This window comes from Rhinopithecus roxellana, chromosome 12 (assembly GCF_007565055.1).
Source record: "Rhinopithecus roxellana isolate Shanxi Qingling chromosome 12, ASM756505v1, whole genome shotgun sequence".
Taxonomy (NCBI): domain Eukaryota; kingdom Metazoa; phylum Chordata; class Mammalia; order Primates; family Cercopithecidae; genus Rhinopithecus; species Rhinopithecus roxellana.
Window position 1 is genome coordinate 83,386,844 of NC_044560.1, and position 26,224 is coordinate 83,413,067.

General features: G+C 47.2%; 1 protein-coding gene across 1 annotated transcript; it reads left to right on the forward strand.

Moving 5' to 3' along the window:
• The first annotated feature begins 1,826 nt into the window (after positions 1–1,826).
• Positions 1,827–26,224, forward strand: ZBTB8B (zinc finger and BTB domain containing 8B). Its single transcript, XM_010354118.2, has 4 exons — positions 1,827–1,925; positions 10,745–11,776; positions 21,391–21,569; positions 25,907–26,224. The coding sequence occupies exons 2-4, from the start codon at positions 10,786–10,788 to the stop codon at positions 26,222–26,224; spliced, it is 1,488 nt and encodes a 495-aa protein (XP_010352420.1). The 5' UTR covers positions 1,827–1,925; positions 10,745–10,785.

Here is a 26,224-nt window from a genome sequence, read left to right on the forward strand (position 1 = left end):
TTTTTGAAACAGGGCAGTGGCACGATCTCGGCTCACTGCAACCTCCACCTTTCAAGTTCAAGAGATTCTCATGCCTCAGCCCCCCAAGTAGCTGGGATTACAGGTATGTGTCACCATGCACAGCTAATTTTTGTATTTTTAGTAGAGACTGGGTTTTGCCATGTTGGGCAGGCTGGTCTCAAGTGAGCCGCCTGCCTCAGCCTTCCAGAGTGCTGGGATTACAGGTGTGAGCCACCGCACCTGGCTCTTTTTTTGTTTTGTTTTGTTTTGTTAAGTAAAAAACCTCACCTGGAAGCACCAGCCCTTTCTGAGTGTGCGGCCCTGTGCCACCACATGGGTTGCATGCCCATGAAGCTGGTCTACCTGCCATCCACTTCCTCAACCCAATGGCATCCTCCCGTTTTTTAGACATGTGCCAACCGGTTTTCTGTTTCATCTTAGCATGGCTCACTACTTCTCATTAAGGTCTCTCATTGGAGAGGGTAGTCTTTTTTTTTTTTTTGAGACAGAGTCTTGCTCTGCTGCCCAGGCTGGAGTGCAGTGGCCAGATCTCCACTTACTGCAATCTCCAGCTCCCGGGTTCAAGCCATTCCCCTGCCTCAGCCTCCTGAGTTGCTGGGATTACTAGCACACACCACCCACGCCCGGCTTATTTTTGTATTTTTAGTAGAAATGGGGTTTCACCACGTTGGCCAGGCTGGTCTCAAACTCCTGACCTCAAGTCATCCACCCGCCACCACTCCAGCCTGGGCGACAGAGCGAGACTCCATATATATATATATATATATATATGTCATACTGGCGTAGAGTGAATCCCTAGTCCAATATGACTGGTATCCTTATAAAAATACTTAATTTTTATTTTTATTTATTTATTTATTTTTTAGACGGAGTCTCTCTCTGTCGCCCCAGGCTGGAGTGCAGTGGCGCGATCTCGACTCACCGCAACCAAAAGGAGACATTTTGACATGGAGATATATACAGGGAATATGCCCTGTGAACAAGAAGATGGCCATATGCAAGCCCAGGAGAGAAGTCTGGAACAGACCGTTTCCTCACAGCGCTCAGAAGGAACGAACCCTGCCAACATCTTGCTTTCAGATGCCCCCAGGATTGTGACACAGTAAGATCTGTTATTGACGCCACCCGGTTGGTGACATTTAGGTACAGCAGCCCTAGCAAACGAATACACCCCCATTAGAACTAAGCTCCCTGAGAGCGGTAAGCTGCCTTGTCTTGCTCACGGCTGTCAAAGAACACGCCTGTACGGTCACTTAGCACCTAGTACTGCCATTTACCCGTTTCACTAGTATGTATGAACCGGACAGCCTGTCAAGGGAAGAGCTGAATCTTTTATCTTTTGTAACGACTACCCAGTGAAGGACACGGGTATGCAATAAAAACCTGTTGAATCGATTAAATCATTTCACTTATTTCCAGATTTTTGCGGAGAGCGCCGGTAGGTGAAATGTGTACGGACTGATGAGTCACAGCTCTTAGTCCCTGGGCTGCATTAATACCCACGACGTGTTTTTCGCTCTCCAGACAAAGAGACCGGTACTTGGCAGGTCCCTTAAGTGGGACTCAAAAGACCGAACCGAGCTGCAGCCTTTCGCTAGCACTGGTCCTCGCCCCTTTTGGCATCTTGGTACTTGTAGTTTTGTCCACTCTATCTTTACCAGAAAAGCCAGCGCTGAGACCACAACTCCCATCACCCTGCTAGCACCGGCGCCTTCAGAGCGCATCCTCAGAGGGGCACCAGCGCCATTGACCACCCGGCTGGCCGAAGGGCCCGCCTTCCCGAGGCCAGGCGCTCCCGCGATTGGCCAGCCGCCCCGCCTCTCATCGGAGGGCGCCAGGTGAATGAAAGGGGGGCGTGTCGGTGCGCGGAGCTCCGTGGCTGCGCTGCTGGAACCCGCTGGAAGGTGAGCGCCAAGAAGCGGGTTGGCGCTGCCGCTTTCGTTGGTTTGGGGAGGATTCTGAGCACCCGGGAGGCTGGCCCGAGATTGGGGTTAGCGAGCAGGATTGCCGCCACTCAGTCATCCTCCTTCGGACCGCTTGGCCCTGGCAACTCCTGGGACCTCCGCCCCGCGAGCCCTTCCAGCGTGGGGAGGGGCAGGCATGGCCTTGGGCCCCCAGCTTCTCTGTCATTGGGTGCTCTCCGAGTCGTCCAGCCGGGGGTCGCAGCGTCGACTTCTTCCATGGTGAATGGTACCCAGGCGTAGGGGCTCAGCCACACTGGGGAAGTGCCAGCCGCAGCGATGGCCACTTTGTCCGCGGGAGGCCACGGGAGGGGCTAGGCCTCGGGGCCCCATCCTCGGGGACCATGCCCTGTAGCTGGTTCTGGTGGCCTATGCAGGTCGTCTGGTGCTGGGCGGGGGAGGGTCTATCTTGCGAGCAATTTAGATGCAGTTGACCCTGAAATTCTTCGTGTGGAAATGGAAACTTCTCTAATGTTCTCCTCCGGTCCATGCCTAAAAGAAAGGAGTGACTTCCCCAACCTGTCGCATCGTGTCCTGGAGGGTTTGGAGAGGCCGGTTAGCATAGTGGTTAAGGATGTCAACCCGGGAGTCAGTCAGATCTCTGTTCCATTCCTAACTTGGTGATGTTATCTGTATCTTTGAATCTCAGAGCCTCCTCTGAAAAAGAGGATGTAGTTAGAGTATCTGTCGCACTGGGTTATTGTGAGGTGAAAACTAATGTGCTTGTAAAAGCCGGGCATGGTGGCGCGCACCTGTAGTCCCTGCTACTAGGGAAGCTGAGGTTGGGAGGATCTCTTGAGCCCAGGAGTTCCAGGCTGCATTGAGGTAGGATCGTGCACTCCAGCCTGGGCAACAGAGCAAGACCATGCCTTTTAAAAATTTTAATTTAAAAAGTAAAATGAATATGCTCGTACTTTGTACAGTGTTTTATAAGGAATAGTACTCAATATTTTGCTAAAATTGAGGAACAGGTTTTTGTTATTCTCAGGTTGGTGGGACTGGACGAGTCTTGTCAGAAAGGGTTGGGGGTGGAATTCAATGCTGCTTTTGGCCTCTGAACAGAGACAGTTGTGTGATCTGGCTAGGACTCCCTCAAGGGTATATGAGAGTTTGTATTGCAGGTAGCTGTGTTGGCATATGCTGTCTCCTGGAGGACAGGCACTATACTTGGTTCATTTTTCTATTCCTGGCGTCTTCCTTGTGTCAGGCATTGTATGTAGCCGGTAACCCTTGAATTGAGTTGGAACCATGGGATGATTGGAAGGTTCCCTGCCAGAGTGCAGATAAATGTGCTTCTGAGAGCAGTCTGCCCTAAGAGCTGCTTTTCTGGGAGAAGTGGTGATCCTCAGCATTTCCCGGGGCAGCAGAGCACTTCAGGCAAATGGGGGTGATATAAATAAATAATACACAATATACACCAAGTACAGGATTGGGGAAAATTTTGAAGAAAGTACTATATGGAAAGACTTTTGCAAAGTCAGGAAGTAGAATAAAAATAATTGCAATAGAATAAAAAATAATTTAAGTAAGAAAGCCAAAAGAAATTTGTTTTAGGTACTATTGCTGGAAAGGAGGCTCTTCCAGTGAAAGACGGAAGTGCCCTGGGAAGAGTCCCTGTAGATCAGACCGTACTACAAGTTAAGAAGTGTTGTACCTACTTACATGTTTATCTACCTGGCTTACCAACTCCTTAACCCGTCTGCCCTGCCTCCTTTTTTTCTTAGTTAACAAAGAAAAAAGCCAAGGCAGAAGGATCACTTGAGTCCAGGAGTTCGAGACCATTGAGACCAGCCAGGCAACATAGTGAGACCCCATCTCTACAAAAAAATGTTTTCAGAATTAGCTGAGTGTGGTGATGCATGCCTGTAGTCACATCTCCTCAGGAGGCTGAGGCAGGAGGATTGCTTGAGCCTGGGAGGTCGAGGCTGCACTGAACTGTGATCATGCCACTGCACTCCAGCCTGGGTAACAAAGTGAGACCCTGTCTCAAAAGAAAAGAAAAACAATACATGCACATAGTAAAACGTTCTATCAGAAAGGTTTAAAATTAAAGGCAAAAGTCCCTCCACACTTTTTTTTTTTGAAACGGAGTCTCGCACTGTCGCCCAGGCTGGAGTGCAGTGGCACAATCTCTGCTCACTGCAGCCTCCGCCTCCAACGCCTCCCAGGTTCAAGTGATTCTCCTGCCTCAGCCCCTGAGTAGCTGGGATTACAGGTGTCCGCCACCACACCCAGCTAATTTTTTTTTGTATTTTTAGTAGAGACGGGGTTTCACTATGTTGGCCAGGCTGGTCTTGAACTCCTGACCTCATGATCTGCCCTCCTTGGCCACCCAAAGTTCTGGGATTACAGGTGTGAGCCACTGTGCCTGGCCCCTCCACCCACTTCTTAACTATACTCCCTTTCCCCAAGGGTGCTGTTAATTCTCATACAGCCTTTCAGAAAAACATATATTTGCCAGCAAAAGCATATACACATAGGATCAACTATACATTTTGTTTTGCATCTTGCTTTTTTTTTTTTTTTTTTTGAGACAGAGTCTTGCTCTGTCCCCCAGGCTGGAGTGCAGTGGCCGGATCTCAGCTCACTGCAAGCTCCGCCTCCCGGGTTTACGCCATTCTCCTGCCTCAGCTTCCCGAGTAGCTGGGACTACAGGCGCCCGCCACCTCGCCCGGCTAGTTTTTTGTATTTTTAGTAGAGACGGGGTTTCACCGTGTTAGCCAGGATGGTCTTGATCTCCTGACCTCGTGATCCGCCTGTCTCGGCCTCCCAAAGTGCTGGGATTACAGGCTTGAGCCACCGCGCCCGGCTGCATCTTGCTTTTTTTTTTAATATATCTTGGTGACTTTTTCACATGAACACAGGCAATTCTACATGGTTGCATAATATTCCATTGTGTGATTGTAAAGTCATTGATTTAACTTGTCCCCTGTTGATGGACATTCACATTATTTCTACTTTTGCGCTAGTACAAAATCGTGGTGTAACAGACATCTCCGAACTTATTTTATTTCAGACAGGGTCTTGCTCTGTCTCCCAGGCAGGAGTGCAGGGATGCCATCACAACTCACTGCAACCTTGACCTCCCAGGCCCAAGCGATTCTCCTGCTTCAGCCTTCGTGTAGCTGGGACCACAGGCGTGTGCCACCAAACCTGGCAAATCTTTTAAATGTTTTGTAGAGACAGAATTTTGCCATATTGCCTGGGCTGGTCTTAAACTCCTGAGCTCAAATAATCTGCTCACCTCAGCCTCCCAAAGTGCGGGGATTATAGGCATGAGTCACTGTGCCCAGCCCTGAACTTATATATTTTTTTGAGATGGAGTCTTGCTCTGTCGCCCAGGCTGGAGCGCAGTGGTGCAATGTTGGCTCACTGCAATCTCTGCCTCCCAGGTTCAACCAATTCTCCTAACTCAGCTTCCTGAGTAGCTGGGATTACAGACATGCACCACCACACCCGGCTAATTTTTGTATTTTTAGTAGAGATGGGGTTTCACCATGTTGGCCAGGCTGGTCTTGAACTCCTGACTTCAAGTGATCTGCCCACCTCGGTCTCCCAAAGTGCTGGGATTATACAGGCGTGAGCCACCATGCCCAGCCCTGAACTTATAATTTGATGTATTTGGGGGAATATATTCAAATGAGTAAATGTATCGCAATGAGTTTGCCAAGGCAGAAGGTGTGTACATTTAAAGTTTGATAAATATTGCCAAATTCTCCTCTGATGTGGTATTCCAAATTGTGTTCCCACCAAACTGGATATTATCATATTGAAAAATGTGATTTTATCAGTCTGATGTGTTTTTTTTCAGTTCTAAGAAAGAATAAAATGTAGTATTTTTTTTTCTGTCTCTTGTTTTTCCCTTAGGATTTTGATTGTCAAAGGCAACAGCAGACACTGCCAAGAAAGCTTGGTTGGAGCAGTGGGAAGGGGTGAGAATGTCAGTGAAACTTTAGTCCTGTGAAAGTTTTGATTGATTTATTTGGTAATAGAAATTTTCAGATATCCGACAGTTCTCTTTTTTAACCAAAATGTTAACTTTAACTACTTTGGATGGGAAAAAAATCCTAAAATTATGACATAACTTCCTTGAGTTTAAAATGAATATTAAGATAGGAATCTTCTTAATACCTTAGGCCCATTGGTTATAGCCCTGGGCTTAATTTAGTGATGTCCTTAGGCCATTTTGAATATGTAGGAGTATTTAATACCCTTAGCTAAATGGCCTCCGGCTGATATCTTGAAAAAATTTCTAGGTCTACCTTTTATAGCTTTTTAACTTTTTTATAGCTGTCAGTTTTCTTTTAGGTTTGTCAGTTTACTGTACTTACAGAGGCTTCTGTCCACTCTCCTCCTGAATTGATTCTCTAGTTTCTAAACTTAACTCTATCATTTATTATAAATACATACAAAGTAGGTATAAGTTGCCATTTAATAAGGTTCCAGTAAGTCTTTTATGAGTGAAGTCTGCACAATTAATGCATAAGCCTTGGATTTTGCCAGTGGAGGAACCCTTTACTGGGGCAAGGGGTGCCTGATTTCTCATTGGGAAAGGTCTTGGTGTGTTCCATTTGTGGACAAGAAGAGTGGTTAAAAAGCTGTTGGCAGCGGTTGCCAGCTCTAGCTAACCCTTTTGTGATTCCAGTAGAGGGGATGCACTTGGCTATAGGAACCTCTCTGATCTCAATGGGTCAGTAAGTAAAGGGGTAATAGCTGATGGATGGTTATGTGATTTATGCGATGGAAGAAGATGGGGTAGGGGAAGTTGGGGAACAGGTCAGTGTCTCTGTCCTCCTCACTACCAAGTGGATTTTATCTGTTTATTTACTTCTTTTGGAGATACAGTCTCACTCTATCCCCTAGGCTGCAGTGCAGTGGTGCGATCTCGGCTCACTGCAACCTCTGCCTCCTGGGTTCAAGCAATTCTTGTGCCTCAGCTTCCTGAGTAGCTGGGATTACAGGCGCCTGCCACCACACCCAGCTAATTTTTGTGTAGAGACAAGGTTTTGCTATGTTAGCCAGGCTGGTCTCGAACTCCTGAGCCCAAGTGATCTGCCCACCTTGGCCTCACAAAGTGCTGGGATTACAAGTGTGAGCCACCATGCCCAGCCCCAAGGGGATTTTAAACTTGGTTTATAGTTTATCTACTAAGCAGTTAAGAAATGAGTATTCCTTTTTTGCTTAACAAATCTATTTTGTTGGTTGGGCGCGGTGGCTCACACCTCTAATCTCAGAACTTTGGGAGGCTGAGGTGGGCGGATCACAAGGTCAGGAGTTCGCGACCAGCCTGGCCAATATGGTGAAACCCCATCTCTACTGAAAATACAAAACTTAGCTGGGCGTGGTGCCGCATGCCTGTAATCCCAGCTACTTGGAAGGCTGAGGCAGGAGAATCACTTGAACCCAGGAGGCGGGGGTTGCAGTAAGCCAAGATCACACCACTGCACTCCAGCCCAGGCAACAGAGCAAGACTCTGCCTCAGAAAAAAAAAAAAAAAAAAAAAAAAAAACCAAATCTATTTTGTCCAAAGCACTCTGCCAGATACTGTAAGGGATATAAAATTGAATAAGACATGGCTCATGCTTTCAAAGGGCTTGTAGTTCATTGACAGAGAAGGTCCAGGACATAAATAATAAGCAGGAGTTAACCAAGGGTAGTGAAATCAGTGAAATCAGTTAGGAGTCTCCTAGTTGCATGAAATAGAAAACCCAACTCAGAGGCCAGGTGTGGTGGCTCATACCTGTAACTGCAGCACTTTGGGAGGCCAAGCCGGCGGGGTGGGGGGGCAGATCAATTGAAGCCAGGAGTTCGAGACCAGCCTGGGCAACATGGCAAAACCCTGTCTCTACCAAAAATACAAAAAAAATTAGCCAGGGGTGGGTACCTGTAGTCCCAGCTACTTGGGAGGCTGAGGTATGAGGATTACTTTAGCCAGGGAGGTGAAGTTCGGAGAGTGCAGAGGATCACACCGCTGCACTCCAGCCTGGGTGACAGAGTGAGACCCCCACCCCATCTCAAAAAAAATAAATAATATTTAAAAAAGAAAACCCAACTAAGACCAGCTAAACCAAAAAGGAACTTAATTGGCTTCTGGCGCTGCTTGAGTTGGGGCTCCGATGTTGTCCCCAGGCTCCATCAGCCTGAGCTGGGCTGTCATCTTTGTTAGGCTGATTTCCCTGGTGGTGTGGCAGCAACATCCCTCACATCCTGCATCCCACAGAGCAGAGAGTGCTCTTTTTTGAAATTCCAGCAAATGTTTCATTGCTTTTCATTGGCTCTGAAAGCCATCTCTGAGCCAATCACTGTGGTCAGAGGGTGGGATGCGTTAATTTTATGGGCCTACATTATAGCTTACACACCTGGTACTTGAGGATGGCACCAGCTTTATGCAAAGTATGTTGGCCAAGAATGGGGGAAGGATGCTTCCATCAAAGCCAAAAAAGGCACTAGAACCAAAAGAATGTGGAATACATGCTGGCTAGCCCAAGAATCCACCAAATACTTAAGTGTAACGATGATAAAAGGAGACCAGTCTCTTTCGTGACCATCCTGGGTAACACAGTGAAACCCCATCTCTACTAAAATAGAAAAAATTAGCTGGGCATGGCAGCATGCACCTGTAATCCCAGCTACTCAGGTGGCTGAGGCAGGAGAATCGCTTGAACCCAGGAGGCGGAGGTTGCAGTGAGCCAAGATTGCACCACTGCACTCCAGCCTGGGTGACAGAGCAAGACTGTCTCAAAAAAAAAAAAAAAAAAAGAGACCAGTCTCAAAGTTTTGAATTGGGACGCTGGAGGCTGGGTGTGGTGGCTTACTCTTGTAATCTCAGGACTTTGGGAAGTGGAGGCAGGAGGATCGCTTGAGGCAAGGAGCTTGAGACCAGCCAGGGCAACATAGCAAGACTACCATCTCTACAAAAAAATTTGTTTAATTGGCCGGGCACAGTGGTACGCACTTGTAGTCCTAGGTCTTGGGAGACTGAAGTCGGAGGGTTGCTTGAGCCCAGGAATTTGAGGGTGTAGTGAACTATGATCACACCACTTGCACTCTAACTTGGGTGACAGACCAAGACCCTGTCTCTAAAAAAGAAAACCAGTTTCAGATTAATACACTAAAGACTCAACTATAATTTTTTTTTTTTTTTTTTTTGAGACAGAATCTCAGTCTGTCGCCCAGGCTGGAGTGTAGTGGCGCAGTCTCAGCTCATTGCATCCTCTGCCTCCCGGATCCAAGCAATTCTCCTGCCTCAGCCTCCCGAGTAGCTGGGACTCACGTACCCACCACCACGCCTGGTTAATTTTTGTAGTCTTAGTAGAGACAGGGTTTTGCCATGTTGGCCAAGCTGGTCTCAAACTCCAGACCTCAGTTGATCTGCCTGCCTCAGCCTCCCAAAGTGCTAGGATTACAGGTGTGAGCCACCGTACCTGGCCTCAACTATAATTCTTAGATGTGAATATTTTCTGTATTTTGAGCCTTGAAGAAAGTAGAATGTAGTACATTAGAGCATTGGCTCTGGAGGCCAATAGACCTGATTTTGAGTCCCGGATCTGTTACAACTGGGTCATCTCCTACACTCAATTTCCTTATCAGAACAAGGGAGACAATATTTATTTATAAGGTTTTTATAATATTCACTGAAAGAATCAGTGTAAAACAGTAAGCACTGTGCTCACATGCAGTTAGCTATAGTTATTTTTTTTTCATAAATTAACCCAGTTGGATAACCTCTGATTTTTATTAGATCCAAAGCAGACCATATTATTATTATTATTATTTTTGAGATGGAATCTTGCTCTGTCAACCAGGCTGGAGTGCAGTGGTGCAATCTTAGTTCACTGCAGCCTACACCTCCTGGCTTCAAGCGATCCTCCCACCTCAGCTTCCCTAGTAGCTGGGATTACAGGCCGGAGTAAGTTTTGTATTTTTAGCAGAGAAGGGGTTTCACCATGTTGGGCAGGCTGGTCTCACAGTGATCTGCCTGCCTTGTCCTCCCAAAGTGCTGGGAAGCCCATATCCTACAGACACTATTGGACCACTGGTTTTGGAAAAATTGTTTAATTTTTTTTTTTTTTTTTGAGACAGAGTCTCCCTCTGTTGCCCAGGCTGGAGTGCAGTGGCACTATATCTGTTCACTGCAAGCTCCGCCTCCCAGGTTCACACCATTCTCCTGCCTCAGCCTCCCCAGTAGCTGGGACTACAGATGCCCGCCACCACACCCGGCTAATTTTTTGTATTTTTATTACAGACGGGGTTTTACCGTGTTAGCCAGGATGGTCTCGATCTCCTGACCTCGTGATCCGCCCGTCTCGACCTCCCAAAGTGCTGGGATTACAGGCGTGAGCCACCGCACCCGGCCTTGTTTACAATTTTTAAAATAAATATTATTGGCCAGGTGCGGTGGCTTACGCCTGTAATCCCAGCGCTTTGGGAGGCCGAGGCAGGAGGATCAGGAGATCAAGAGATCGAGACCATCCTGGCTAACACGGTGAAACCCCGTCTCTACTCAATATACAAAAAAATTAGCCGGACGTGGTGGCCGGCACCTGTAGTCCCAGCTACTCAGGAGACGGAGGCAGGAGAATGGCGTGAACGCGGGAGGCGGAGCTTGCAGTGAGCCGAGATCGTACCACTGCACTCCAGCCTGGGCAACAGAGCAAGCCTACGTCTCAAAAAAAAAAAAAAAAAAAAAAAAAAAAAAAAAAAAAAAAATCGTATTTGTAGAGGTTGAGATTTGTGAATTAACTTAAGAAAAATCTTGACAGAGATACAGGTTTCCTCTGGAGCAGCAGCAGCTGGCGGAGCAATGGAGATGCAATCCTATTATGCCAAGCTTTTGGGGGAGCTGAATGAACAGAGAAAGAGGGACTTTTTCTGTGACTGCAGCATCATTGTGGAAGGGCGGATCTTCAAGGCCCACAGGAACATTTTGTTTGCTAACAGCGGCTACTTCCGAGCCCTGCTCATTCACTATATCCAGGACAGCGGGCGGCATAGCACCGCCTCCTTGGACATTGTCACCTCTGATGCCTTCTCCATTATCTTAGATTTCCTCTATTCTGGGAAGTTGGATTTGTGTGGGGAGAATGTGATTGAAGTGATGTCGGCTGCCAGCTACCTGCAGATGAATGATGTGGTGAACTTCTGCAAGACATACATTAGGTCATCCCTCGACATTTGCCGAAAGATGGAGAAGGAGGCTGCTGTGGCTGCAGCAGTGGCGGCAGCAGCGGCGGCGGCTGCAGCGGCGGCGGCAGCGGCGGCTCATCAGGTTGACAGTGGAAGCCCCAGTTCAGGCCGGGAGGGTACCTCCTGTGGTACCAAGAGCTTGGTCTCCTCTCCAGCGGCGGGAGAAAAGAGCGTGGACTGCTTGAGAGAGTCCCCTTGCGGTGACTGCGGAGACTGCCACCCCTTGGAACTGGTGGTGAAAGACAGCCTTGTCGGTGGCTCGGCTGACAGCGACCTCTCTACTCCACCCAAACGGATAGAGCCCAAGGTGGAATTTGATGCTGACGAAGTGGAGGTGGACGTTGGTGAACAGCTGCAGCAGTATGCTGCCCCGCTGAACCTGGCCCACGTGGAGGAGGCCTTGCCCAGCGGCCAGACCGTTGACTTGGCTTACAGCAACTACCACGTGAAGCAGTTCTTGGAGGCGCTCTTGCGCAACAGTGCTGCCCCGAGCAAGGATTATGCGGACCATCACTTTTCTCGGAGTTTGGAGGGAAGACCAGAAGGTGCAGGGGTAGCCATGAGTTCCATGATGGATGTCCAGGCTGACTGGTATGGAGAGGACTCAGGTGAGTTCCCTTAGCATTCATCAGCCCTGTCAGTCATTTAGTACACACTGTCTGTGCCTTGTGTTCTCCCATCATCATGATCATTATCACCATCATCATTGTCACTACCAGCATCATCAGTACCATCATCACCAGTACCATAATCATCAGTATCATCATCACTAGTATTATCATCATCATTACCATCATCACCAGTACTATCATCACCAGTACCATCATCATCAGTACCATCGTCATCACTACAATCATCACCAGTATCACCATCTCATTACGATCATCATCAGTCACCATTACTGCCACCACCACCACCAATATGCATTAATTGAGCACCTGCTGCATGCAGGGCATTGTTTCTTCGTGTATGTTTGTGTTTTACCTCTACAACTAGAGTGTAAGCATGTTGGGGGCAGTTTGGAGACATGGGAGGAACCCACTCTCTTCCACTGACCGGCAGTGGGACCTTGGTTAAATCACTGAATCTCTTTGAGTCTGTTTTGTCATCTGTAAAATGGGGATAATCATCCCTGCCCTGCCTCTCTCACAGGTAACGGTTGTGAGGATCAAATAAGAGAGTTTTCAGAACTTTTTCTCACGTATCATCTTAGATTTCCTCTATTCTGGGAGGTTGGTTTTGTGTGGGGAGAATGTGATTGAAGTGATGTCCAGAGATATATGCTCCAGAGATTTATACTTCTCTGTGTCAGCCAAGGTGCTTGGCATAGAATAGGCACCCAGCCTGGTGTGTTTGATGATGCCATCTACTTGAGACTATTTGACTGACTGATTGATTGATTGATTGATTGAGACAGGGTCTTGCTCTGACACCCAGACTGGAGTGCAGCGGTGCAATCTCAGCTCACTGCAATCTCTGCCTCCCAGGTTCAAGTGATTCTCATGCCTCAGCCTCCCGAGTAGCTAGGATTACCGTAGGCGCATACCACCATGCCCAGTATTTTTAGTAGAGGCGGGGTTTCACCGTGTTGGTCAGGCTGGTCTCAAACTCCTGACCTCAAGTGATCTTCCCGCCTTGGCCTCCCAAAGTGCTGGGATTACGGGCGTGAGCCACTGTGCCCGGCCGACTTGAGACTATTTTAGTGCCAGTGTTTGACTTCATGTGAGCTATTTTTTTACATCCTTTGGTAGGCGTTTGCGTTTTAAGAGAACCTGGTTGTTTCTTTGAACAGTTCTGAGAGTTGAGATAATATGGTTAACTCCTCTTAACAGGTGAGGTAATTGTGTTGCAAGGCATCTTGTAGGAGACAAATATAAACTTGGCTGCCACCTTACTGACGAAACGTGGCTTCCAGAACCTCAAGCCATGGCTGGGTGCAGCTGCACGCACCTGTAATCTCAGTTACTTGGGAGGCTGAGGCAGGAGAATAGCTGCAGTGAGCTAAGATCGTGCCACCACGCTCCAGCCTGGGTGACAGAGCGAGACTCCCTGCCAAAAAAAAGAAAGAAAGAAAAGAAAAGAAAAAAACAGAACCTCAAGCCAAGAAATTTATGAATTGCAGTCTGGCAGTGAAATATTGAGTAGTGAAGGTCTTTTCCTTTTTTTAGCTTCTAATTCTCTGGTTGAAGTGAAAGTCTTTTAAATAAAGGGAGATCAGCTATTTTTATTCATTACTAAATGGCTGTCTTGAGACTTTTTTTTTCTTTGGAGACAGGGTCTCGCTGTGTTGCCCAGACTAGAGTGCAGTGGCACAATCACAGCTCACCGCAGCCTTGACCTCCCGAGCTTGAGTGATCCTCCCACATCAGCATCCCAAGTAGCTGGGGCTACAGGCATACACCACCACACCCAGCTAATTTTTTGTATATTTGATTTATAACAGAGACGAGGTCTCCCTATGTTGCTCAGGTTGGTCTCAAACTCCTGGGCTCAAGTGATCCTCCCACCTCAGCCTCTCAAAGTGCTGGGATTACAGGTGTGAGCCATTGTGCCTGGCCTGTCTTGCAAATTTTTAATTTCTGGGGATTTTTTGTTTTGTTTTGTTTTGTTTTGTTTTTGAGGCAGAGTCTCACTCTGTTGCCCAGGCTGGAGTGCAGTGGTGCAATCTCAGCTCACTGCAACCTCTGCCACCTGGGTTTAAGCGAGTCTCCTGCCTCAGCCTCCCGAGTAGCTGGGATTACAGGCATGTGTCACCATGCCCGGCTAATTTTTGTAGTTTTAGTAGAGATGAGGTTTCACCATGTTAGCCAGGCTGGTCTTGAACTACTGACCTCAGGTGGTCCCGCTGCCTCAGCCTCTCAAAGTGCTAAGATTGCAGGGGTGAGCCACTGTGCCTGGCCTCAAATTTCATTTTTTTTTTTTTTTTTTTTTTTGAGACGGAGTCTCGCTCTGTCGCCCAGGCTGGAGTGCAGTGGCCAGATCTCGGCTCACTGCAAGCTCCGCCTCCCGGGTTTACGCCATTCTCCTGCCTCAGCCTCCCGAGTAGCTGGGACTACAGGCGACTGCCACCTTGCCTGGCTAGTTTTTTTGTATTTTTTAGTAGAGACGGGGTTTCACCGTGTTAGCCAGGATGGTCTCGATCTCCTGACCTCGTGATCCGCCCGTCTCGGCCTCCCAAAGTGCTGGGATTGCAGGCTTGAGCCACCGCGCCCGGCCAAATTTCATTTTTTAAAAGCAAGAGCACTCAGTATGTCTGATTAAAACTAGACTTGAAAAACTTGAAAATGGCCAGGTGCAGTGGCTAACACCTACAATCCCAGCATTTTGAGAGGCCAAGGTGGGAGGATCGCTTGAGCCCAGGAGTTCGAGACCAGCCTGGGCCAGATGGCAAAACCCCATCTCTACAAAAACAAAAAAAATTGAAAAATTAGCCAGGCATCATTGCATATACCCATAGTCCCAGCTGCTTGGGAGGCTGAGGTGGGAGGATCCCCTGTGCCTGGGAGGTCAAGGCTGCGGTGAGCTGTGATCATGACACTGCACTCCAGCCTCGACAGAGTGAGACCTTGTCTCAAAAAAAAAAAAAAAAAAAAAAAAACTTGAAAATGCGGTTTCTGGTTCTCAGAGACACTGGCTTCACCAGCATTGGGAAGATCGTGGCCGCTTCCATGAACACACCATGGGAACTTGTTGAAATTCTCATTGCTGTGTGTATGATGGTATTTCACACACTGATCACCCTTTCATATCCACGAGACTCTCATGATGCCCCATGTGTTTGACAGAGGAAATATGGAGAAACTGCGACCCAGAAGGGTTTAGTGAGTTTCATAAGAATGCAGTAGTAAGTGGCCCAGCTAAAACCAAAAACCTGGAGTGGCTTCATTTCATTCATTAAACAAACAGTGAAAGCAACACAAATAGATAGAGGATTTCAGTGCAATGATTTTTTCTTTGAACCCCTCTGCATGTAAGCACAAGAAGTATTATGAAATAGGCATTTGGCTCTGTGCCACTTATAATATATTCAGGTCCTGTCCTTATTGGTCTGGAAAGTCAGGCTTCTTACTACAAGGTGCTGTGGCAATGCAGCTGCCCTGGCCCCTGGCCATGCCTGTTGTCTACCATGTTTTTATTTCATTCATATGGCTCCAGGGTATAGTTTTCCAAGTGCTAAGGCACAGAGTAGGATTGATTTGTTTGGTTATTCATTTATTTGTTCAAATATTTGAGTACCTTTTGTGTGAAGACATCAAGATAAGTCAGACATGGATGCAGCCCTCAAAGAACTGATGGTGTCGTATAGGAGATAAGACACAAATGTGGGCCGGGCACAGTCGCTCATGCCTGTAATCACAGCACTTTGGGAGGCTGAGACAGGTGGATCACTTGAGGTCAGGAGTTCGAGACCAGCCTGGCTAACATGATGAAACCCTATCTCTACTAAAAATACAAAAAAAAATTAGCCAGGCATGGTGGTGAGTGCCTGGCTAATTTTTGAACCCAGGAGGCAGAGGTTGCAGTGAGCCGAGATCACACCACTGCACTACAGTCTGGGCAACAGAGCGAGACTGTCCCACAAAAAAAATAAAATAAAAGACACAAATGTAAATAACATCACATGCTAGAAAGGTACTAGGGTTGAAAGACACTCAGGTATGAGTTCACAGTAGTCCAGAAGGAGAACTGGCTTCCTACTGGGAGATCAGGGAGGCATCCTGGAAGTGCCATCTGAAGATAAGAAGAGGGGACAGGGAAAAATTGATTGGAGTCAGATCATGGAAAACCTTAAATACAAAGAGGGGAGGTTATATCTGTAGGCACAGGGGATTTTTTTTTTTTTTTTTTTTTTTTAACAGTCTTACTCTGTTGCTCAGGCTGGAGTGCAGTGGTGCCATCTCAGCTGACTGCAACCTCTGCCTCCCAGGTTCAAGCAATTTTCCTGCCTCAGCCTCCCAAGTAGCTGGGATGACAGGTGTGCATCACCATGCCCAGCTAATTTTTGTATTTTTCATAGAGACAGGGTTTCACTATGTTGGTCAGGCTGGTCTCAAACTCGTGACCTTAAGTGATCCACCCACCTCAGCCTCCCAAAGTGCTGGGATTATAGGTGTGAACTGCTGTGCCTGACCAGGTTTGTTTTGTTTTGTTTTGTTTTGCTTTGAGACAGGGTCTCACGCTGTTACCCATGCTGGAGTGCACTAGCGCAATCACAGCTCACTGCAGCCTTGACCTCCTGGGCTCAAGTGGTCCTCCTGCCTCAGCCTCTCAAAGTATTAGGATTATAGGCATGAGCCACCACGCCGGTCACAGGGGAGTTTTTGGTAGTTTCTTTTATTTTTAAAATTTTTATGCCCACCTGGATGCTCTGCACAAGCCTCAATCCCTGTAAAATCTGAACTGAACTCCCCTTTCCTCCTGTACCTGCTTTTCCTTCTGTTAATTTCACTCCTTCTCAGTGTGTCTCCTCTCCACCTCCACAACCACTGCCTTAGCTCCTATCATCTCTCATCCAGACTCATGGTCCCCTCCTACTTGGACTTCCTGCCTTTAATATTGACTCTCTTAAGTCTTTTCCCTGAATTGTGCCCAGAGGGATCTTTTAAATTTGGCCATGAAAATTTGACCATGTGACCATGTACCTTCCTTGCTTAAAATTCTAGCTGGCCAGGAGTGGTGGCTCAGGCCTGTAGTCCCAGCTACTCAGGAGACTGAGGCAGAAGAATTGCTCGAACCCAGGAGTTGGAGGTTGCAGTGAGCTGAGATCGCGCCACTGCACTCCAGCCTGGGCGACAGAGCGAGACTCCATCTCAAAAAAAAAAAAAAAAAAAAAAAAAAAATCCAGGCTGCTTACAAGTAAAGTCCAAATTTCTCAGCATGTTAGTTCCATGAGGGGCAGGGACTTTGGTCTGTTCTGTTCACTGTTGTATCCCCAGGACCCTAGAACAGAGCCTAACACATAGTGAGTGCTCAGTATAAATTTTCTGAAAGAATGAATGAATGAATGTGACCATCACAATCTAGTTCTTGTTCCTTCCTTGCCCTCATTCCTAACCCCCACTTCATACTTCATAGTCTCATTTACCTCTATGCCAAAGCACGTGTTCTTCCTCTGCCCGAGATACCTTTCTCTGTCTTAAACTCCCGGTGAACTCCTGTTCATCTTTTAAAACCTTGCTCAAAGTTAACCTCTTCTGTGAAATCTTTGCTGAACTCCTAGGGAAAATCATCACTTTTTATTTATATTTCTTCATCACTTTGAACTTTGCATGTGTGCTTCATATGGTATGAATATGTTTACATATCTTTCCTGCTAGACTTAACTTCTTGAGGGAGGAAACAGGTGTCTTAACAATGGCCTGGCATGTAATAGGATTCAGGTGAACTGTTGTATTGGGGGAGTGAGATCAGGAAGGGGGAAGAAAGTGTTGAGACAGTCCGTACTTTTCTGATGGAGAAATAGTTAACAGTTATTTTTCCAAGGACTTATGCTGGGCCTATTTTATTTTACGTTTTTGTAGATAATCAGGAAGAAGTGTGTGGTACAAAGCCAAGGTGATGGAGATAAATAACAAGGAAGTTCCACAGTGCCAGAGGAGTGAGCAGGGTGATGAGCTATGAGCTGCTGCTTTGATCCTAGGAAACAGGGTGTTATTCCTGGCCGAGTGCTGTGGGTCACACCTGTAATCCCAGCACTTTGGGACACTGACGCATGGAGGATCCCTTAAGCCTAGGAGTTCAATACCAGCCTGGACAATATAGTGAGACTCTGTCTGTCTCTACAAAAAAAAAAAAAATTGTTAAATTAGCTGCCCGTGGCCGGGCATGGTGGCTCACACCTGTGATCCCAGCACTTTGGGAGGCCAAGGTGGGTAGATCACCTGGGGTCAGGAGTTCGAGACCAGCTTGACCAACATGGTTAAACCTCTGTCTGTACTAAAAATACAAAATTAGCTGGGCATGGTGGTGCATGCCTGTAATCCCAGCTACTTGGGAGGCTGAGACAGGAGATTCACTTGAACCTGGGAGGTGGAGGTTATAGTGAGCTGAGATTATGCCATTGCACTCCAGCCTGCCCAACAAGAGCAAAACTCCATCTCAAAAAAAAAAAAAAAAATAGCTGCGCGTGGTGGCACATGCCTGTAGTCCCAGCTATTCGGGGAGCTGAGATGGGAGGATCACCTGAGCCTGGGAGGTAGAGGCTATAGTGAGCCATGATCATGTCACTGCACTCCTGCCTGGGTGACAGAGACCCTGTGTCAAAAACAAAAAACAGGCTGGGCACGGTGGCTCATGCCTATAATCCCAGCACTTTGGGGGGCTGAAGCAGGTGGATCACTTGAGGTCAGGAGTTCAAGACCAGCCTGGCCAACATGGTGAACTCCTGTCTGTACTAAAAATACAAAAATGAGCCAGGCATGGTGGTGCGCACCTGTAATCCCAGCTGCTCTGGAGGCTGAGACAGGAGAATCACTTGAACCCAGGAGGCAGAGGTTGCAATGAGCCGAGATCGTGCCACTGTACTCCAGCCTAGGTGACAGAACAAGACTCCATCTCAGAAAAAAAAAAAAAAAAGATAATCATTCCTATTTTACTTGTTTCTCAGTACCAGCGTGAGCAGTGAGAGATTTAATAATTCCACATATGTGAGCAGTGATGAGCTTCTGAGCTGCTACTTTTATCCTGGGAAACAGATTTCGGAGTCACTATAGATTATGCAAAATGTTAGGCATTGTTAGGAGGGGAACTAAATACCAAAGAGAGTTTCCACCCTTGCGTAAAGGATGTTGGACTCTCACATTCAATTTAGTGTGCCATACTTTTCATAGCACCTCAGGAAAGACAGAGCCAGTTAGGTATCCCAAGCCAGCCCCAGAGAAAAGAGTTACTCCAGTGTTGACAGAGACCACAAGAGCCTGGACTGCTTACCTGGTAAAAAAATTCTGAAGAGATGACAGTGATGACAAACACAGCTGACATTTGCAAGTGCTTACTATGTGCCACGTGCTATGCTTTATGTGTTACTTTATTTCATTCTTACCACAATCCTGTGAGGTGGGAACTGTTATCATACCTGTTTTACAGATGAGGAAAGTAAGGCACAGAGAAGCTAAGTGAGATGTCGGGGGCCACACGGCTGGTCAGTGCTAGAGCCAAGACTTGAATCACGTTTCCGTACTTGGAAAGCTTGAGTCACTAGTGCCTTCATAGGTGATATGATATGACCAAAATCTATAAATCTGGAAGGGCATGGATAGAAAGAACAAATCTCGGGCCAGGCACAGTGGCTCACGCCTGTAATCCCAGCACTTTGGGAGGCTGAGGCAGGTGGATCACCTGAGGTCAGGAGTTGAGACCAGCCTGGCCAACATGGTGAAACCCCGTCTCTACTAAAAATACAAAAATTAACTGGGCGTAGTGGCAGGTGCCTGTAATCCCAGCTACTCCAGAGGCTGAGGCAGGAGAATCACTTGAACCCAGGAGGTGGAGGTTGCAGTGGGCCAAGATCGTGTCACTGCACTCCATCCTGGGCAACAGAGTGAGACTCCGTCTCAAAAAATAAAATAAAGAAAGAAAATAAAGAAGAAATCTCGGACTATAGTTGACCCTCTGTGTCCATAGCTTCTGCATCTGTGGATTCAACCAATCACATATGGAAAATATGGTATTCACAGGATCCACAGGGCTGACTTTGGGACTTGAGCATCCTTGGATTTTGGTATCCAAGGAGTATCCTGGAACCAATTCCCAGTGAATACCAAGGGATGACTATAGCAGTAAGCGTAACTCACAGAACTTGAGTGGAACAGTTTCTATACACATAAGTGATAATCACATTGTCACCTTAACGGTTATGTAATCAAGGTGAGGGAATAAATTGGAAAAAGATTTAAGTGAATTCCTGGATATTTGATGATTTCACATGTGTAGAGTTAATACAAATTCCAAACAATTTAGGGTCTGCATCAAAGCAAACCTCTTCTACGTATGCCTGGAAAATATTCTTAGGAACTACTGTCCAAGAAAGCATGAATTCTGGTCTAGAAGTCTGATCCATTATAACAGCATTTTCCAAGTTCTGAAGGTAGTGAGATCAACTCAGAGGGTTGTATTAGTCAGCTGAGGCTGCCACAACAGAGTGCCCCAGACTGGGAAGCTTAACAGAAATGTATCCTCAAAGTTCCAGAGGCTCAGAGTCCAAGATCAAAGTGTCAGCAGGGTTGGGTTCTGGTGAGGCCTCTTCCTGATTTGCAGATGGCAGCCTTCCCACTGTGTCTTCACATAGCCTTTACTCTGTGTGTGTGCTAGGGGTGGGGGTGAGAGGAATGGCAGGGGGTATGCAGGGAGGAGGAGAGAGAGATCAGTTGATCTCTGGTGTCTCTTCCTCATAAGAAAACCAGTCCTATCATTAGGGCCCCACCTTATAAACTCATTTAACCTCAATTACCCTCTTAAGGGCTTTTATCTCCAAACACAGACTTCAAGGTATGAATTTTAGGGGTACACAATTCAGTCCATAACAGAGTCTCACCCAGCAGTCTTTTGTTTTGAGATGGAGTCTCGCACTCTTGCCCAGGCTGGAGTGTAGTGGCGCCATCGTGGCTCACTGCAAGCTCCACCTCCCGGGTTCACACCATTCTCCTGCCTCAGCCTCCTGAGTAGCTGGACTACAGGTGCCCGCCACCAAGCCCAGCTAATTTTTTGTATTTTTAGTAGAGACAGGGTTTCACCATGTTAGCCAGGATGGTCTCGATCTCCTGACCTTGCGATCCGCCTGCCTCGGCCTCCCAAAGTGCTGGGATTATGGGCATGAGCCACTGTGCCTGGCCCCCAGCAGCCTTAAAATGAAATCAAACAGAATAAACACTATCAGGGTAAGTATTGTTTTGGGAAACTTTTCCAGTTATCCACATAAGGCATGTGTGTTTTGAGGTTGTAATGCAAGCTGAGTTTCTAACTGTGAGTCACACAGAAGCGTGGAAGCTGGTGCCTTACAGCATTCCCGACCTTATAAGAAGTACACTTGACCCTGGGGCTGACTGGGAGCCAGACTGAGTTGGAATTGCAGACGATGTCTTGCTGTTGGCTGGTGGCGGAGTTGGTGTCCTCCTCCTTCATCTGGGCTGGTGGAATTCCCCAACTCTGGATCCCATCCACCAGTGGGTAGCCAGGGTTGGTCACTGCGTACAGCACAGCTAAATGAAAGCATTTGGTTCCCCAGGTGATGTGCTGGTGGTCCCCATCAAGCTCCACAAGTGTCCTTTCTGCCCTTACACTGCCAAGCAGAAGGGCATCCTCAAGCGGCACATCCGTTCACACACAGGCGAGCGGCCCTACCCCTGTGAGACCTGCGGCAAGAGGTTCACGCGACAGGAGCACCTGCGGAGCCACGCCCTGAGTGTAAGTGTTCCAGCTGGCCATGCCCTCGTGTCAAGAGTGATTCATGATATCATCTAATGGAAGGGTAAAGCCAGCCTGTCTTTCATGTCTCTGTCTACTGGGGTATTTTCAGATAATTGTCAACATATATTTTTACTACTAAATTAAAGCTCAGGTGGTGGCACTTACAGAAAGTTAAAACTGTATATGTTAGAGTTAAGTTTTAGCTTCAAGTTAGACTAGTTTTCTCAGGGGAAGAGCCAAGAAAGTTTAGATCCTGATAAGAGGTGATTATTGTAATGTAGAGAACAACAGGGCTCAGACAGGATTGTGAATCTCTTCCCAGTGTGATACCAAAGGTAAGCTGCATCCTCAGTTTCCCACCCAGCCCCCAGCACCTGGGGGTAAGGGGAGAGTATACTGCCATGTATAGAGCTCCCTGTGGGCAGCAGACAAAGAGGGCTCCAGCCCAAGGAGACCCTCCCCTCTAACGAGCTGCCCCCTAGGATTGTCTCCATGTGAGCTGGTGAGTCCAATCAGCTGAAAACCATTCAGGCCACTTAGAAAGATGTTACATTTATTTATTTATTTATTTAAACTTTTAGGTTTGTTACATAGGTAAACTCATGTCACAGGATTTTGTTGTACAGATTATTTCATCACCCTGGAATCAATTCTCTTTGCTCCTCTCCCACCTCCTACCCTCCAGCCTCCGGTAGACCCCAGGGTCTGCTGTTTCCTTCTTTGTGTTCATTAAGTTCTCATCATTTAGCTCCCACTTATAAGTGAGAACATGTTGTATTTGGTTTTCTGTTCCTGTGTTAGTTTTCTGAGGATAATAGCCTCCAGCTCTACCCATGTTCCCACAAAACACATGATCTCATTCTTTTTTATGGCTGCAGATGTTGCATTTTATGATCATCTTTTTTTTGTTTTGTTTTGTTTGAGACAGAGTCTCACTCTGTCGCCCAGGCTGCAGAGATAGATCATGGTTCACGGCAGCCTTGACCTCCCAAGGCACAGGTGATTCGCTTGCCTTAGCCCCCACTTGGGTAGCTGGAACTACATGCACACACCACCACGCCCAGCTAATGTTTGTATTTTTTTTTTTTTTTTTGTAGAGACAGGGTTTTTCCAGGTTGCCCAGGCTGGTCTTGAACTCCTGGGCTCAAGCGATCTGCCTGCCTCAGACTCCTAAAGTGCTGGGATTATAGGTATGAGCCACCATGTGCAGTTACGATCATCTTTGAGCAAGACAATCAGTGTTTGGGAAATCTAACATACAAATAGCTTCACCTTCAATGGGCGCTCTTAAGAATACAAAAACTGGGCCGGGTGCAGTGGCTCACGCCTGTAATCCCAGCACTTTGGGAGGCCGAGGTGGGCGGGTCACAAGGTCAGGAGTTCGAGACCAGCCTGGCCAATATGGTGAAACCCCGTCTCTACTAAAATTACAAAAATTAGCTGGGAGTGGTGGCGGACGCCTGTAGTCCCAGCTACTTGGGAGGCTGAGGCAAGAGAATCGTTTGAACTCAGGAGGCGGAGGTTGTAGTGAGCCAAGATCGGGCCACTGCACGCCAGCCTAGGAGACAGAGCGAGACTCCATCTCAAAAAAAAAAAAAAAAAAAAAGAATACAAAAACTGGCCAGGCATGGTGGCTCACGCCTGTAATCCCAGCACTTTGGGAGGCCAAGGTGGGCAGATCACAAGATCAAGAGATCGAGGCCATCCTGGCCAACATGGTGAAGTCCTGTCTCTACTAAAAATACAAAAATTAGCCGGGCGTGGTGGCGTGTGCCTGCAGTCCCAGCTACTCAGGAGGCTGAGGCAGGAGAACTGCTTGAACCCGGGAGGCGGAGGTTGCTGTGAACGAAGATCAAGATCACGCCACTGCACTCCAGCCTGGTGACAGAGCAAGACTCTGTCTCAAAAAAAAAAAAAAAAAAAAAAAAAGAATATGAAAACCCTCAGAATGGGAGAAAATATTTGCAAGGGATATATCTGATAACAGTCTAGTATCCAGAATAAAGAACTTTTATAATGCAACAGTAAAAGGATGAATAACTCAATTAAACCTGGGCAAAGGATTTGAATAGACATTTCTTGGGAAAAGATAGACAAATGGCCAATAAGCACATGAAAAGATGCTCAACATCATTAATCATAGGGTAAATGCAAATCAAAGCCACCATAAGATGCCACTTCCCACCCACTAGGACTGCGGTAATTGTGGGTGGCTCTCCTGTATCAGCCTCTCCCCGTCTCTGCCTCTTGTGTGTATCTTGCATCCAGAGCTCTCTAAAAGAGAGGCTGTGATTGGTTCACAGAGCCCCATTGGCTGGAGTTCCTGAAAAGTGTACACATTAAAAAGATAGTTCCTAGGCCCAGTGCCCGGTGGCTCACACCTGTAATCCCAGCACTTTGGGAGGCTGAGGTGGACAGATTATCTAAGGTCAAGAGTTTGAGGTCAGCCTGGCCAACATAGTGAAACCCCTTATCTACTAAAAATACAAAAAAAAAAAAAAATTAGCTAGCCTTGGTGGCACGCGCCTGTAGTCCCAGCTCCTCAGGAGACTGAGGCAGGAGAATTGCTTGAACCTGGGAGGCGGAGGTCGCAGTGAGCCGAGATCAGGCCACTGCACTCCAGCCTGGGCGACAGAGTAAGACGCCGTCTCAAAAAAGAAAAAAACAAAAACAAAACATAGTTCCCAAAGCAGCTGCTGGCACATCTGGGGAATATAGCTGTCTACCCTAGCAAATCTGCCTTCCTAATAATTAAACAATCCAAGGTACATAAAAACCATGTCAGGATTGGGGGATGGGAGACGGACAGCATTAGGAGAAATACCTAATGTAAATCACGAGTTAATGGGTGCAGCAAACCAACATGGCACATGTATACATATATAACAAACCTGCATGTTGTTCACATGCACCCTAGAACATAAAGTATAATAAAAATAAAAATAAATAAAATATCAATTACCAAAGGTGTCCAATGAGAGGGGGAAAAAAAGCCATGTCAAAAATCCTAATGAGAGCCAGATGCAGTGGCACATACCTATATTCCCAACTACTTGGTAGACTGAGGCAGGGGGATCACTCAAGCCCAGGAGTTCAAGTCTAGCCTGGGGAACATAGCAAGACAGCAAGACCCCATCTCTAAAAAAAAAATCCTGGCCAACTATGGTGGCTCACACTTGAAATCTCAACACCTTAGGAGGCCAAGGTGGAAGGATCACTTGAGGCCAGGAGTTCAAGACCAGTCTGGGCAACATAGTGAGACGCCACCTCTACAAGAAATAAAAAACTAGCCAGGCATGGTAGTGCATGGGTGCATGTGGTCCCAGCTGCTTGGGAGGCTGGAGGGGGAGGAACGCTTGAGCCTAGGAGTTCAGGGCTTTAGTGAGCTATGATCGTGTCACTGCACTCCAGCCTGGGTGACAGAGCAAGACCCTGTCTCAAAAAAAAAAAAAAAAAAAAATTCCTATCAGTTCACTTTCACTTGAGTGCTCTTTGTATGCCAAGCACTGAGCATATAGTAAGGAATGGGACAGACTCTGTCCATGCCCTCTTAGAGCTTACACTCCAGTGAATTTTATCAACAATTTGTGAGATGTACAACAAAGGAAGAAGTATGGGTAAGAATCACTAGCTGGGGGCCCTAACTGGCCTAGAGCATCAGGAGAGACCTCCTTCCAAGGTGTTCATAAGGGGTGAAGGGTTGCTGATGAGGAGAAGGGAATGTCCCACATGTGTTCAATGGCTCTGGGGTAGAAAGAACCTTGGTAAGATGAAGACTCATATGGTTTGGATCTCTGTCCCCACTCAAATCTCATGTTGAAATGTAATCCCTAAGGCTGGAAGTGGGGCCTGGTGGGAGGTGGTTGGATCATGGGGGCAGTTTCTCATGGTTTAACGCCATCCCTTCTTGGTGCTGTCATTGTGATAGTGAGTTCTCATGAGATCTGGTTGTTTGAAAATATGTGGTGCCTCCCCCTTCTTTCTCTCCCCTCTGCTCTGGCCATGTGAAGTGCAGACTCCCTCTTTGCCTTCTGCCGTGATTGTAAGTTTCCTGAGGCCTCCCCAGAAGCCAAGCAGATGCCAGCATCATGCTTCCTGTACAGCCTGTGGAACTGTGAGGCAATTAAACCTCTTTCCTTTATAAATTACCCAGTCTCGGGTATTTCTTTATAGCAGTGCAAGAACAGACTAATACAAAGACTGTGAAGGAGAATGCAGGTGGAGTGCTGAAAAAGGAATCCGGAGGGTCAGGCAGGGGCCAGATCACATGGGACCTTGTGGAAAAGGCTCATCTCCTTTTCTGTGACATCTGCTGTGTCTGCTTGTGATTACAGGTCCACAGATCCAACCGTCCAATCATCTGCAAGGGCTGCAGGAGAACATTCACCAGTCACCTGTCCCAGGGGCTGCGGCGCCTCGGGCTGTGTGACAGCTGCACCTGCGTTACAGACACACCTGACGATGACGATGATTTGATGCCTATCAACCTAAGCTTGATGGAGGCTTCATCCGAAAGCCAAGAAAAGAGTGACACAGACAATGACTGGCCAATCTATGTGGAGTCGGGTGAGGAAAATGACCCCGCTGGAGATGATTCTGATGACAAACCACAAATTCAGCCCAACTTATCAGACCGAGAGACACTTACGTAG